Source organism: Peromyscus leucopus, chromosome 4 (genome assembly GCF_004664715.2).
Source record: "Peromyscus leucopus breed LL Stock chromosome 4, UCI_PerLeu_2.1, whole genome shotgun sequence".
Lineage (NCBI taxonomy): Eukaryota > Metazoa > Chordata > Mammalia > Rodentia > Cricetidae > Peromyscus > Peromyscus leucopus.
Window position 1 is genome coordinate 128931241 of NC_051066.1, and position 16390 is coordinate 128947630.

General features: G+C 44.3%; 1 protein-coding gene and 1 non-coding gene across 3 annotated transcripts in view; both read left to right on the forward strand.

The window, feature by feature from the left end:
• The first annotated feature begins 1370 nt into the window (after positions 1-1370).
• On the forward strand, positions 1371-1474 carry LOC114705609. The gene has a single exon (XR_003736417.1). It is a non-coding gene; the product is annotated as a U6 spliceosomal RNA (small nuclear RNA).
• An 8060-nt stretch (positions 1475-9534) lies between these two features.
• Positions 9535-16390, forward strand: part of Tm9sf4 (transmembrane 9 superfamily member 4) — a 47289-nt gene continuing 40433 nt past the window's right edge. Inside the window, exon 1 of one of the 2 annotated variants that reach the window (XM_028887430.2) lies at positions 9535-9743. In XM_028887430.2, coding sequence (XP_028743263.1) covers positions 9729-9743 — 15 coding nt within the window. In that variant the 5' untranslated portion in view covers positions 9535-9728. The remainder of the gene's footprint in view (positions 9744-16390) is intronic. The other variant, XM_028887428.2, reaches the window with a different exon arrangement.

Consider the following 16390-nt stretch of genomic DNA (forward strand, 5'->3'; position numbering starts at 1 on the left):
CCTAAGCTTGAAGAATATGTTCAAAACATGTGTCTAATGGAGGACTAGTATCTAAAATATGCAAAGAGTTCTCATGATTCAATAAGAAAACAACTCAGTTTCAAAATGAGCACGATTGGAAAAAGCTTCTCCTGAAAGGCACACAGACAGCAGATAAGCATGAGAAAGATGTTCTACATCATGTGTCATTGGGGAGACAATAGCTAAAATGACAAGAACACACTTAGAATGACTGAGACTCCAAATGCTGAAGACAAACCAAACCCAGCTGCAGGACACAGTCGTTCAGTGCTGCAGGAACTCAAGACCCCACAGTCACTTATGAAGATGATCCAATATTTCTTCTACAAAATTAAACAAGCTCTTAACTGTATGAGTCATCAGCTGGGTATCCTGCTGTTTTGCATGAGTCGAAGATGTGTGTCCACACAGGAATCCACACGACAGTCAGAGCAGCTTCCCTCATTGTTACCAAAGCAAGCAGATGGCCTTTCAAAGGGGAATAAGGAAACTCTGTAATGGATGATTAGCACTAAAAAGAAATCAGGTATTAAGCCACAAAAAGAGAGAAGGGAATCTTATGAAATTCCTGGAAGAAGCCAAGTTGGTTCTGGGGATCTCAGTGGTCGAGCCTTTGCCTGGCATACACAAGGTCCTAGGTTCCACCCCCAGTACAATGGGGTGGGGGAGAACCAGTCTGTAAAGGCTACACTCCATAGATCTCAGCTACATGACATCCTGAAAATGGAAAACCTTGGAGACAGTTGCTAAGAATTTGAGAAGAAGAATCGAGGAACAAAGAGAACACAGCAGTTTTTAGGACAGTGAACTGTTCTGTACGGTACCACAGCAGAGGCTACTTACCAAGTAAGCCTCTGTCAGAACTCATCGAAAGTACGTCACAAAGAGTGGACCCAAGCCAGGTGTGGTGGCACATCCTTTAATCCCAGCACTCAGGAGGCAGAGGCAGGCGGATCTCTGTGAGTTCGAGGCCAGCCTGGTCTACAGAGTGAGTTCCAGGACAACTAAAGCTATAAAGTAAGACCCTGTCAGGAAAAAAAAAAAAAAAAAAAAAGGAGGAAAAGGAGAGGAGGAGGAGGAGGAGCCCCTGAGGTAATGTATGGACTGGAGTTGGTAATACATCACTACTGGTTGATTAGCTTCCACAAATGGACCACCCATGCAAGGTGTTAATAACAGGGAAAAAACAAGTCTAGGATGGAAAGTTACATGGACCTCTGTTCTATCCACTCAACAATACTCTATACCTAAATTTGCTTCAGTCCATTTGGTATTGCTCTAACAGAATTACTGAGGTTGAGTAATTTGTAAAGAGTAGAAATTTATTTCTTAGGAGTTCTAGGGGCAGAACGCTCACTTCAGCAACATGTATAATAAGATTGAAACAATAAAGAGATTAGCACAGCCCCTGTGCAAGGATGGCACACATATCTGTGAAGCATTTCATATCCAAAAATAAAAAGCTCTAGAGGCAGAGATGTCTAAGGTTGAGAGCCTGCATATAGCAAGGGTCTTCTTGTATCATCCCACTGAAAATGGAAGTGCACCTGTAAAGGTGCATGGGTATGTAGGGGCCCAAAGCCATCCTCCCATCAGGAACCAACCCTCTTGTTTGTTCACTGAGACAGGAGCTCCCAGGGTATCCTGGCACTTGCTATGTAGCTGAAGATGACCTTGAACTTCTGGTCCTCCTGCCTCCACCTCCTGAGTGCTGGGATTGCAAGCATGCGTCAAAGGTTTACACAGTGTTGGGAAATGAACCTAGGACTTCATGCTTAGTAGGCAAGCACTCTACCAACTGAGCTATATCCCCTGCTCTCGTTCATCCCTTAAATGTCAGGTCTTTAGACACTGTTGCATTTAGAGATTAAGTTCTCAACACATGAGCTTTGGAGGACACATTCAAATCATAGTACTGATGTTAAAAAAAATTAAGTCTAGGTCGGGTATGGTCTCAGCACTTGGGAGGCAGAGGCAGGTGGATCTTTGTGAGTTCAAGGCCAACCTGGTGTAGCGTTCCTGGCTATATAGTGAGACCTCGTTTCAAAAGAAAAAAATCTTGTATCTATTAAACAAACCCCAAAATGTGGGGACACATCTCTTGTTCACCATTCTGCAGGAAAACAGTAAGCATTCATCCCCTAGGAGGTGGCGGCAGGAAGGGAGGTCACAGGTGGCCTACTTCAACTGAGTGCCACTGAGCCAGGGTGCAGGAGCAGCATCTGGTTCATCTTACCCTGTGATCTGGAACGAATCTACCTCCATGTTCCCTACCTGGGGCCTTAATTTCTTCATGCGTCTGTCCCCACATGGTATATTGTGACATGAGGCTCGATTAATTTTCCCTTTGTGCTCCCTCCCTTTCAAGGGTTTGCAGGGATTGACTGCTGTCTTCATATCCAGTCTGCTTCTTCTAGGAAAGTCATACTAACTCTCCCTCTCAAAGCAAAACAAAGACGTGGAATTAATGAGAAATGGCTTAGTGGTGAAGAGCATTGGCTGTTCTTCTAGAGGTCCTGGGTTCAATTCCCAGCACCCACATGGCAGCTCATAATTGTCTGTACCTCCAGTTCCAGGGGATCCAACACTCTCACACAGACATAATGCAGGCAAAACACCAATAAAATAAAATTAAAAAAAAAAATCTGGTTAATGATTTTAAGTAAAAATGTATGAAGTCATTTTCAGGAGCCCCACTCTCACCCACACCCTGGAGACAGGAGACAGGACGCGGCAGAGGCTCCTCTGGGAAGCATTATGTAGTCCAGACTAGTGAGCTTCTTGGCTGTTCCTCTTGATTTTAGGATTACAAACATGCACTACGCCCTATGGCTTCTGGAGTCTTTTTCTTGTTATTAGTTTTACAGATTTATTTTTAATCACAGGTATGTGTGTATGTGTCTGTGTATGAGTATCTGCATGTGAGTTTGGGTACCTGAACAGATTACAGGCATTGGGTCACTGGAATTTGGAGTTACAGGCAGTTGTGAGGCGTCTGACATTTGTGCTGGGTATCAAACTTGGTTCCTCTGGAAGGACTGTGCATGCTCTTAATGATTAAGCCGTCTCTCCAGACCCTTTTTGTTTTTAAAGATTTAATTTTAAACCTAGAAAAAGAACTAAAGGCAACTAAGGAAAGCTGAGAGTGTGAGAAACAGTCTTTCCAGGGAATAGCACACCAATTGGTTATCCAACACAAAGGGTCATACAAATAACGTTATACGGACTAAACAGTTGTATTTATATATTTAGGAACATATACAAACACACATATGTAACAACAATCAAAGAAAAAGAGACCACAAATTTGATTGAGAGCAAGAGGGATACATGGGAGCGGCTGAAGGAAGGAAAGGGAAAGGGGAAATGATGCAATTTTATATTATATTATATTATATTATATTATATTATATTATATTATATTATATTATATTATATTATATTATATTATAGTTGTTTGTTGGGGAATATTTGTTCACACTGTGTGAAGATGTGTCACTGTGATTGGTTTAATAAAGAGCTGAATGGGCAATAGCTAGGCAAGAGAGATAGGTGGGATTTCCAGGGAGAGAGAAGAGAGAGATAAATCTAGGCACATGTGAGATGCCAGGGAGACACTGAAGGGGTCAGATATACAGTACAGAGTAGAGGTAACCGAGCCACATGGCAGAATGTAGATTGAAAATATACAGGTTAAGTAAGTTATAAGAGTTAGTAGTTAGTTGGGAAAAAGCCTAAGCTAAGGCCAAGCTTTGATAATTAATAATAAGTCTCCCTGTCATTATTTGTGAGCTGGTGGTACCTAAGAGAAAGTTCTACCACAGTTGTTGTTGTTGTTGCTGTTGTTTTGAGACAAGGTCTCTCTCTGTAGCTATGGCTGACCCAGAACCCACTGTGTAGAACAAGCTGGCCTCAAACTCACAGAGATCTGCCTGCCTCTGCCTCCCCAGTGCTGGGACTAACAGTGTACACCACCACACTTGGCTAAATAAATAAATAAGATGGTGTGTGTGTGAGTGTGGTGCCCACAGAGGCCAGAAGAGTATATTAGGTACATTGGGTCCCCTGGAACTGGAGTTACAGGTAGTTGTGAGCTGAGTGGAAACGGCAGGGGGCATTCCTAACTTTTTACACGTCAGCTGATATAGGCTCTTTGTCCCTTATCTTTTACCTCTGCCTTCTGGCTGTAACAGCTTTCTTTAGCTGCCATACTAGACTCTGAGGAAGATGAAGGAACCGAAAGGATGGTAACGCTGGGTGGAGGCTAAGTCCCCGAGTAGAGTTGAGTACTGACACCAGCTTGGTCTGTCCTGCCCCTGGCTTTGACCTCCTAGGCCAGGACTCCTTTCTCTTAGAATGGGCTGGGCTTTCTTCTGCCTCGGTATGCATTGCTGTGCCTGGGATGTATGTATTACGTATATTTTATACTGCAAAAGCCTCGGGAGCTAGTGTTCCCAGAATGCTGAAAGTGCCATGGAATTAAGACACTTTGGGAGCAGTGCTCCTTTTTTGAGTCCAGCTTCCTCTCCTGGATGGGCAGGCTCTAAGGCAGCGGTTCTCAACCTGTGGGCCGCAACCCTTTGGGGGGTCAAGCGACCCCTTCACAGGGGTCACCTGAGACCATCAGAAAACACAGATATTTACATCCCAATTCATAACAGTAGCAAAATCACAGTTATGAAGTAGCAATGAAAATAATTTTATGATTGAGGGTCACCACAACATGAGGAACCTATTAAAAGTTTACAGCATTAGGAAGGTTGAGAACTATTGCTCTAAGAGATGTATCTTCCCAGATTGCTCACTGAAAAAGCTTTAGATATTCATGATATTAACTTGCTTGATGCCATACCCTTTCTAGACAGAGTTCCAACATGAATACAGGTTTAGAACTTGTTCCTATTCATGAATGATATGAGAGAGAATGCCAGGTATGGCAGCACATGCCTATAATCCCAGCACTAGGGAAGCTGAGGTGGAGATTGTGCAATTGAGGAACTGCTTTAGCACAGAGAACAACAAGATATGAAACTCAAAATAATGAAGACCTGTCAGGACTCTGCTCATTAGTGACTTGAGCAACTATGTTAAGTAAGCTGAGAGTTTCAAACTAGCATATATGTTTGTGGTTATAATGTAACAGCAATAGACAATACATGCTGTGAACATAATCTACAATACTGAGCAGACCAGATGGTTCAGTGAATAAAGAAACATGCAGTCAAGCCTCAAGATCTGAGTTCAATCCCTGGGCCCCTCATTGTAGAAGGATTAACCACTGAAAGCTGTCCTCTAAATTCTGTATGTGCAACAAGGCATGTGTGCACACTCAAACACACACACACACACTAAATATGTAATATATGTAATAAAAATGTTTAAAAGTCAACAATATTGGAGCTGGGCAGTGGTGGCACACACCTTTAATCCCAGAATTCAGGGGGCAGAGGCAGGTGGATCTCTGAGTTTGAGGCCAGCCTGATCTACAGAGTGAGTTCTAAGACTACACAGAGAAATGCTTTCTCAAATATATTTATTTATTGTTATAAATATATTCTTTTACATTATGTGTATGGGTGTTTTGCTGCATTTATGGCTGTGCACCATTTGCATGCCTGGTGCCTGCAGAGGCCATAAGAGGGCATCGGTTCCCCTAGAAACTGGAGTTACAGAAAGTTATGAGCAGCCATGTGGGTGCTGGGACTTGAACCTTGATCCTCTGGAAGAGCAGCCACCTCTGCAGCCCTGTCAGTATTCTTCTTTAAGCAGATGTAGTCGTAAGAGATTTCCAGGATTTAAGCTGCAGTAGAACTGGTCACAAGTCTGCAATTCAGTGTTACTGCAAGACTCTGGTAAATCCTTGCCGTTTTTCTAGCTCCTTGCCCTTTGGGAATATATCTGCTCTTTGGGATGGTTGTGATGAGCATAACCATTTATGAGTTTGTGTTTCAGGCTACATGACAAGCCATCCCCTAAATCAACTAGGTTCAACCAAGTAGTTCTTTTGTTCTGCACAATGTCAACAAGGCTAGTCACATCACACTATCATTAGTAGTTCAGCTAGGTTTGAACTTCCAAACTAATTTCTTTCATATGTGTAATGTCAGGTGGAGCTGCTAGAATGCCTTAAGGAACAAAGAGGACCTGTCTCTTCATAGGGCTCTCCAGCAGGACACCTAGCTGTTGCTAGATTTTCTTTTACTCTAGCCCCATGTTGGAATGCCAAAATGTTGTTTGTTTTTGCTCCTTTTTGGGGGGGGGGGCACCACCCAGCTCACAAATAAATCACATACGAAGGCTTACTCTTAATTATAAATGCCTGGCCTTAGCTTGATGTTGTATGATATTTTGTTTGAGTTCTGACAAATAAAACTTGCTTGGAGATCAGAGGGCGGAGCTAGTCACTGGTTAACCATAGAGGCCAGGCAGTGGTGGCGCACACCTTTAATCTCAGCACTTGGGAGGAGGAAGCAGGAAGATGAGGAGTTCAAGGCCACCCTGGGCTTCATGCGATTGAACCAGTCTGAAAGAGAAACAGAGCTGGGTGGTGGTTGGTACCTCATACCTCTGATGCCAGCACTTGGGTCTCATGCCTTTGATCTCAGTACTTGAGAGGTGCATGCCTTTAATCCTAGCACTAGGGAGGTAGAGATAGGAATATAAGGTGGGTAGAGACAGGATGAGCCCCCATTCAGTCTGAGATAAGAAGTATCTAGTGACTGGCTGCTCTGTTTCTCTGATCTTTCCACTTTCACCCTCGATGTCTGGTTCCAGGATTTTATTGTTAAGACTAATTAGGTTCATGCTTCAGCTTGGCTTGTTTCTTGACAGCTTTTCTTAACTTTAAACTATCCTGTCTACTTTTTGACTCTGAGCTTTTACCTTTTCTTACTTCTGTGTATCTTACTTTCACTCTTACTGTGTGGCTTTTGTGGCTGGGTGACTGGCCCCTCACATCCTCCTCTCCTTGTTCTCTTGCTTTCTTCTCCTCCCAGATTTCTCCTTCTATTTACTCTCTTTGCCTGCCAGCCCCACCTATCCTTTCTTCTGCCTAGCTATTGGCCATTCAGCTCTTTATTAGAATCAGGTATTTTAGACAGGCAAAGAATCACAGCTCCACAGAGTTAAACAAATGCAACATAAAAGAATGCAACACATCTTTGCATTATTAAATGAATGTTCCACAGCATAAGCAAATGTAACACATCTTAAAATAATATTCTACAACACCTAGCCTTATTTATACCCTTGGGTGGAAGAAGCTGCCAAGTCTCTTAAAGCCTAGATGCAGAACTGAAAGACACTTGTACCTCATTCTATTGGTCAAAGTAACTTGACCATTATATTCTACAAGAGGGAAAAAGTCCACCTTTTGATGGGAGAACCAGATGCTCAAACAAGGAGAAGACTGTTAGTAGACATTTATGCAAAAGAATCTACTACGGTGGTGATCAGTGTTGACCATGGTGGTGGTCAGAGTTCAACTGTTCCTGCCAAGATGCAGAATGAGAGATCTAACAATCTTAAGAACTGTTTTGGTACAGTAGCAAGAGCTATAGCATTCAGCAATGCTGAGTGTTCTTTTTTTGTGTGGGGGGGGGGGAGGGGAGGTGGTTTTAGCCAGTGGCTTTCACTATAGCTCAGGCTGGACTAAAACTCACTATTAATGCAGTCTGGCCTTGAACTCACCACAGCCATCTTTCCTCAGCATCCTGAGTACTAGGATTACCAGTGTAAGCCACCAAAACTGGCTGATTTATCATCATCATCATCATCATCATCATCATCATCATCATCATCGAGACAAGGTCTCATGTATCCCAAGATGACCGTGAATGCTTCTTGCCTCTACCTTCGGAGTTCTGGAATTACAACTGTGCTCTAGCATGCCACATTTATGTGGTGCTAAGGATTAGGCAGGCGCTCCGCCAAGTGAACTATATCCACAGATGTCGTTACTACACTTTAAAAAACTTTTTGGTTCCATCTGAGAAGACAGCCCTCACTCTGTACACACTTTACAGTGATATATGTGGACCAAATGAAGTCTTTCTCCATGATCCCGAGTCATCTCCCTCCTCCCCCAGGCCCCACCTCCACCTTTTGTTGTTGTTGTTTTTGTTTTTCAAGACAGGGTTCTCTGTGTAGCCCTAGTTGTCCTGTAACTAGCTCTGTAGACCAGGCTGGCCTTGAACTCACAGAGATCCACCTGCTCTGCCTCCTGAGTGCCGGGATTAAAGGTTAAAGGCATATGCTACCACCTACCCCTTAAGCCAATGCTGGAAACTGAAGTTTAAGATGGTTAAGTGATTTGCTTCACGTCATACATTAAGCCAGTCAGAATCGAGAAGTCCACATTAGAAGATGTCTCCTTCCAACCTGGTGGTGCGTGCCTCTAATCCCAGCACTGGGGAGGCAGAGGCAGGCAGATCTCTCTGAGTTTGAGGCCAGCCTCGTCTACAAAGTGAGTTTCAGGACAGCCAGGGCTGTTGCACAGTGAAATCCTATCTCAAAAAAAAAAAAAAAAAATTGAATAAAGTAAAATAGAAGAATTTTGTTATCATTTAATAATCAAGAAAATGCCACACAGACATGCCCAGAGGCCAAACTGATTGAGGAAATTCTTCGGTTGGAGTTCCCTCTTCCCAGGTGTCTCTAGGTTGTGCCAAGTTAACAATAAAAACTAACCAGGACATGTTAGTCCCACAGATAAGAGGAGAAAGAGCACCGGCCCAAATCATCATGGACAAATTAATCAAAGCAAGCCTTTTTTTATTCGTGTACATTGGCTGTCTCTCCCTAAAATCAGGCGGTCAGCATTGGACATGAGGAAGATAAAGGTTTTTACAGCTCAGAAGTGGAGGTTTCCAAACAGGGGAGCCTGCAGGCAAACAGACGGAGCTACAGAAGCAGAACACAGGCAGAACAAGCTGATTATATCAACTTTCTGAAACGGCAACGAAAGACGTCTTCACAAAAGATGTCCTTCCGCTATAACCCATTCACTCATTCAACAAAGAGTGTTGTTTGAGGGACCTACTGTCTGTGTGAGGGAATGTACACAGTCACATAAAAACATTTATTGATCGAATACTTCCTATGTAAGATTGTATCAGTGAATACTCGACGTAATTCGATTACGAAAGTCATCTAGAAATCTCTGCCCCATTTTACAGATGTAAAAAAGGCAGGGCAAGGTAAAAAGATAAGACTGAGTCCTACCTTCATAGGGATTACGACCGATCAGTATCATGGGATACATAATAGTCAAATAAATATTTAAACACATAATTACAAATTACTTGGAATCCAGTTGCTGTCAGAGAGGGTTTACCAAGCCTTCTGTCTCACAAAGTCTCGGGTAACCCTGGCAACGGATCTCTCTGCCAATAATAAAGATGGCATCCAGATAGCGCGCATGTTTCCACACACCCCAATTACCCACAGTGCAAAAGGAGTAGGGGGAGGAGCGGTGTCTGCCAGGAGTTAATATGGCTCCAATAGCTACAATGGTACTCTCTCTTCACCTAGTCAGAGACCACACTGCTAAGGCCAGTTTGCCAAGGAGAAATTAAGTCTCCTTTACCTCTTCACTGCTGCGACTACAGAAACAACCGAAGCGAGGCGACCCGCTCGTGGAGTTTACAGTCCGTACCCACGGAAGCGCCACTTCCGCTGACGTCATCACGGCGACACGTGGATCCAAGATGGCGGCGGCGATGGTGAGTGAAGGAGACTCCGGGAACCGGACCTGGAGCAGGGCCCCCTGGATAGCCCAGGACCTTCCGGCACCCCATGCCTGGTCCCCAGCCCCCTGCAGAACCCCTGCTCGGGTTACCCTTGACTGGGTTGGCCTCTCACAAAACCCCTTTTTCCAGCCTTGGCTTCCACCTAGGCTGGTCAGGGCCTGGAGTTTTAGGGGAGGTGCCGCTGGGAAGGAAGAGCTCAGCTAATGTCTCGGCGGTTCTCATTTCGGCCTGCGTTCCCGCCCCCTTGTCACCTCTGTTTCCCAGTTTTCACCTCCGGGCCTTGTCTCCTTCCGAGAGTCCCCCGTTATTTCTGCCTTCGCTCCTCCTCTTCTCGTTCATCTCTCCCCACGTCCCCATCCTCTTGACCAGTCTGCGGATGCCACCTCGCTTCGGAGCAGCCTCTTAGCCCAAGCCCTGTCCTTAAATGCACCCCCCTTGATTGCTGCCACACCAGGGCATCTTGTGCTCGTCTTCCATCCCCGGGCCCTTCCCTCCTCCGGCCTTTCTGTCAAAACTCGTTACCTCTCCTGAAGTGTTTTTATCCGATTGGTTCTTAAACTTCACTGTGCATGGGAATCTTGGGTTGTGGGTGAGGAGGCATGTTAAAATGCAGTTTCCTGAGCCTCACGCCCAAGGAGTGCAATTCCTTGAGGTTAGGCAATGCTCAGGAATCTACACTTTCACAAGTAGTCCTGTGATTATAATGGAGGTGGTGCCTGTCCTACCGTTTAAAAACACCTCTGGCCCTCCCTGTCTGCATCCTCTTCCCATGCCATACAGCTCCTTACAGGTGAACGGCTCACTCTCATAAAGCTGACTAGAATTAAGTCTCTCTATGCATGGGAGTGGAGGTAACAGAGCTGTACCTGGAGAGTGGGTCGCAACTTGCTGGTTTCTGTTATGGAACCACAGAGTTAAGTTTTTGAAGGGCTGGCTTTTTTTTTTTTTTTTTTCTTTTCCCCTGAGAAGTTCAGCTCAAATTCTATTTGCCAAGGAATAAGAACAAAGATCCAAAGTGAATTTTCCTGGGTGGTCCTGTATGTTGCTTCCTCAGAAGATAAATTTTGTTTCATCCTGGTAGTGAATGATAAGAAAGACTCAGAAAAAAGCTTGTTGACATTTGACTCCACCAAAGGAAAATTCTGGCTTAAGCTATTTGGTGTTGGTTTACTTTAACCAGGGCCAGGTTAATTAACTGAAAGGATTCCCTTCTGCTAGCAGATTGCTAACTTATTTGTTCTGTTTTTTTTTTTTTAATAAAATTCTTTGTTTATAAACTCAGAAGTCGGGTAAAAGATTTCATAGCTTGGGGGAGTGTAGCTCATTGGTAGAGCACTTGCTGAGCCTACACAAGAGCCTGAGTTTGATGGCACTGTTTGAGGGGGGAAATGTTTCAAAGCTTTAGCTGCTTTCTGTGGCCTCAGGCGTCAGTCTGAATGAATGAAATGGGGCAAATCCCCAGAGTGGAATGTTGAACCTTTTTCTCCTTTACCACCTTCAGAGCAAGGCTGATGTGAGGACAGGAAGTCACACCTTTTCTTGGCCATATAGAGTTCAATAAAGTGGCATTTATAGCGCTGCACTGGGAAATTCCAGCCCTGTACGGAGTTTTAGGAGTTTATACGTTAGCGATGTGTATTTCTAGTATGCATTTATTTAATCAGCAAATATTTGAGCGCCCAGTTAGTGCCAGGAACTAGGTGTGTAGTTATCAGAGGGTCAGGGTCCCACCCTTGTGGGGTTTCTCTCATTGAAGGAAACCTGCATTGAGCAGCGCCCAAGTAGAATAATGTCTGGTGCTTTGAAGACAGCACAGTGAAGTGATGATTGGTGCTGACATACCTGGGATTGAGCGTCAGAATCTCCTCAGAGAAAGTGATATGAATTGAGGCTCAGTTGACCACAAAGAACCAGCCATACAGAGAATGACCCAGGCAAAGAAAATGGCAAGTGTGAAGATCCAGTGGTACTCTAAGGAATATACAGAAGGCTAGAACACCAGAAACGTGGGGAAAGGTGGGGTAAGAGACTGTGATCAAAGACAAATTGGAGACAGATAAGAACAATGGTTCCTAGAAGTGTGCTTGTGATTGGTGTGGGTTGTAGCTCACTATTTGCAGTCCGTCTACTGTGTTTTGAAATAGATTGTTCTGTTAGGCTGGCTTCACTTCCTTAGGGGAACACATTAAGGGAGCCATCTTGTTCTTAGTGTACAAACAGACCATGGAAACTAATTTAATGCATTTCAATAAATGGAGAATGTAGCGCCTGGGAGGCTGAGGCAGGTGGATCTCTTTGAGTTCAAGGATAGCCTGGTCTAATGAGTTCCAGAAGAGCCAGTGCTATAGAGAGAGACCCTGGCTCTAAATAAATAAATAGATAAATAGATAATATAAATGGAGAATATGTTGTATGCAGAGTCAGTTTAAAAGGCACACAAGAAACTGCATGTTTAGTGAAAAGGCACAGAAGCAAGTTTGTATAGAGGTGTATGTGGAGTCACAGGTAGGTGTAAATTTGGTCTGTACCAAGCATGTTACTGCACAGAAGTCAGAACTGTCCCCACGCCCTCATACACATAAGCTATTTCACAACCATTTTGGGAGGGGCATATAGATCTAATTTGGGGTGAATCAGCTTCTGAGGCAAGTCATGCAAAGAGGAACTTAGCTGGTGGACTCAGTGGCCATGGGAACAGGCTGGAGTTTGGGGAGGCTGTTTGCTTTGAAAGTTAGAGATGTGGGTATACAGTCAAGGGCTTTCCCCCTCCCTCTCTTAGTTCATGAATGGCTCTTCCCCAGTTGTGCAGATGTCTCCCAGGTCTGCTAAGCACAACAGTGTTTCCTGAATCTAGAGTAAGACTTCTCTGGCTATAGGGAAAGGAAGCCAGGAGTTTGCCTTCTGCCCTGGATTTAGACCACCCTATAAAGTTACAGGATAGAATTCATCTGGCTGGGTCAGAATTGAGAAGCAGGCTCATATCTCATTACAGAAAACTACTCTTGGGAATATTTTAATGGAACTTGGGAAATACCCATTGAGTACATTCATAGGCACATAATACTCTATTTTCCTCAGATATCTCCTCCCTCACACTGTATCAGCTTTTATTATAGTTTTATCTCTACGGGTATTACTTACATACCACAAAATCGCTCCTTATTAAAAGATCTTTTTAAATTTTATGTGTTTGCCTACATGTATATATGTGTACCATGTGCATGCCTGGTGCTTGAGGGAACCAAAAGATTATTGGAACTGGAGTTACAGATGGTTGTGAGCTACCTTTTGGGTTCAGGGACGCAAACCCCATCCTCTGCAAAGGCAGTGAGTGCTTCTAACACTGAGCTCTTTTAAAGTTCACAGTTCAGTGGGTCTTGGTGTATTTAGAGAATGACTGTTTAATTCCAGAACATTTTCATCAACCTAAAAAGAAGCATTCATAGTCATTCCCAGGCTTTGCTCCCCCTAGTCCCTGGCAAACACTGATTTTCTGTGTCTCTGAGGATTTACCTTTCCTCATTTCATATAAAGAGAATGTATAATTTGTGGTTTTTCTTATGTAGCTGCATTTACTTTCCCATGATACTTTCAAAGTTCATCATGTTGTATGTAGCATTCCTAATACTTTATTCTTTTTAAATGGTTAAACCATTCTGTTGTATGGATAGAACACAGTTTCTTTATCTGCTGATTGGGACTGTCTCATGTATTAGCTGTTTGGAATAACACTGCTGTGAACTTTGTGTGCATTTTTACATAAACGTGTTTTCAGTAGTCTGGGATACATGCCTAGTAGTAGAGTTCCTGGGTCAGTTTATCCTATTTTGAAGGGTTTATTCCATGGAGGACAGAGTGATGGGCTGACTGACACCAGGGTTCCTTGGAGCCAATAGAGGCAGTGCTAATAGGGCAGTTGGATGGATGTGTCCTGGAGCAGGAGGCAGGAAGTTTCATGTGGTGGCAGCTGCTGTCTCTCCTTTGGGCTTTCAGAGCATCAGTCAGCACTGGAGTAGGAGACCACAGCCTGGCTCATTGTAGTCCAGGCGCTGATTTCATGTGTGGCCTGGCAAATGGATTTGGCTTTCTTGGTCTGTTTGTGTATGTCATATGTGTCATTAATATTTGAACTTCAGCTGGGGGTGGTAGCACATGCCTTTAATCTCACTCGGGAGGCAGAGGCAGATGCATTGCTGGGAGTTCTACCAGCCTGGTCTACATAGGGAGTTCCAGGCCAGTCTGGGCTATAGAAAGAGAGCTGCCTTTAAAAAAAAAAAAAAAAAAAACTTCATGATTCCTAAGTTCAAATGGAACGTTCTGCAACAAATACTTACATTGAAGGCTACTTTTGCTAATGTCCTGTGCAGTTTGATTTGTATGGTACCTGTCACCATTCTTGTGCTCCCTCCAGGGTGTTGTGTTGGGGATATTTTCTCTCTGGCTCCTTGAGTTGCCTCACCTGGCACATATTCTGCAGGAACCACTGTATCCTGGGAACCGAGTGCCTGTACCAAGCCTTGGTTAATGTGTTTCTCTTTTAAAGGAGGCCCTAAGCCCCCAGGAAATGCAGAGAAGATGGCATTTAGTTGCCTCTTGGTCTGTTTTACAACTTGGACAAAAGGTCCCCTTTGATCTTGGAATTAAAGAAGCAGGCTGCAGAATGTTGGAGAAGGTTGAGTTTTGATGTTTGGGCACTGGCAGGGAGGTGGGAAGAACCCAGGATGAGCGGGGCCATCTGGCTACAAATGGATGGTAGGGGCACTACCTTCTAACTTGCTTTGATCCCTGAACCATTTGCTGTCACTATTGTTCCCCAGATGGAGTGGGGGACGCCCAAGACTTCTCAATTCCACCCCATTCCTCTTCATTGCTTCCTCTGTGCTGCCCAATATGTCCAGTATGATTTCTCACCTACATCCGATGCCTTAAACTGACAGCCCTCCCAGGCTTTGAGGTTCAGGTCTAAGGCTGAGTATACAAACTGGGGGTAGAATTACTTTTGTGACTGAGCAAACTTCTTGCCTCTTTAAGCCTGTTAATTTTTTCTTAATATTTTCATTGTGGTGAAATAGACATAAAATTTGCCATTTTAACCATCTGTACAAGTTCAGGACATTCCATACATTCACAGTGGTATGCAACACCACCTCTACCCATCTCCAGAGCTTACCCGCTATCCCATACTGAATCCATTCCCATAGTTCTGAACTGGGCATGAGCTAAAGACTTGTTGTAATAATGAATCTTAGTGCCTAGCATTTTGTAGCCTTAATCCCAGATTTGAAGGGTTGCAGGCTTGCCCCGTCTGGGCCAGCTGCCTGGGTAGCTGAGAGCTCTTTGTAAATACCCCCGAGGGCAGGGAAGAACAGTAACTTCTGCACGCCCTCTCCTTCAGGAATAAGTCTGGCTGCTTATAGCTTTGTGAAGATAGTTGCTTTCACCTGAACTTCCTCTTGACAGGCCTTCGCCTAACCTTCTCCACCCCTCACTCCCCAGCAGTTTTTGTGTCTTTGTGTGTCCCTGTTCCACAACTGTCAGGTATGTGTTCTGAAATAAAGGCTGCATTTTCCTCACTAGTAGCGAATTTAGTTCTGGGTATTTTGTTTTGGTTTCATGTAGCTGGGTGAGTTCTTTAGCCCCATGGGGCTTCTTAGTAAGTGGTCTTTAGCCTTCGTTCACATGTGATTGAATTCTTAGGGAGCTTCCACTGATTGGATAATTGATTTCAGTTAACTGTTGGCAAAGAGTGCCTTGGAAGCCTCCCTACCCCCACCCCTGTGGCTCGGTTCCTTCATCTGTGGAGCAGTTACCAACTGACCTGAAAATGGTGCAGTGTTTCCAGAGGAGAAGAAGGTTTTGTAGCAGTCTGCGGCAGGAGCAGGAATAGCCGGGTCAGGATTGGGTGGCTGGGTGATGCGATTTATAGGAAAGAGTTGGAGAGGCAGAGAGAGGGCTCCAGAAAAGAAGAAATTAACCTCTGGTCACAGAAATGCCATTGAATGAACAATTTTCAGTTCTCAGGAGAAGCTCCCGTTTTCTTTGAGAGAAGGTAACTGTCCACAGCTTTCAAAAGGGCAAAATTGGCAGGATGATTTTTTTTTCCTAGTATCCTTCCCTTAGGTTACTAAGGGGTAGAGAGGGGTGTTGTTTCTGAATGTCCAGACCCCAAGAATTAAAACAAAACAAGAACAAAAAAAAAAAAGTGAGGGAGAAACTGATTCTTAGGTCCCTTGAGCTTCTCAGCTTCCCAGGTCACTGGTACTTTTGCCAGAGGTGGAGTGTTAGATTACCTGCAGAGTTCTCGATTGCCATCATCTGGTTCCTTGATAGGCTGCCCCTGTAGTCTTGTGACTTGGACACCAATGCTGTGGAGTGGGCTGCTGCTGGTCTCTTAGAACTCACCCTCCTTTTAGGGCTCTGGGCACACCTGAGGCTTTGTACTGAGCTTCGTCACAGTTACTGAGGTGATCAGTTAAAAGTCAAGGGACAGGGCTAGATGGATGGATGGCCCAGTGGTTAGGAGCACTTGTTCTTGGAGAGTACCATCCATATTCCAGTTCTGGGGGAACCAATGCCCTCTTCTGACTTCAGGCACCAGGTATACATGTGGTGTACAGATA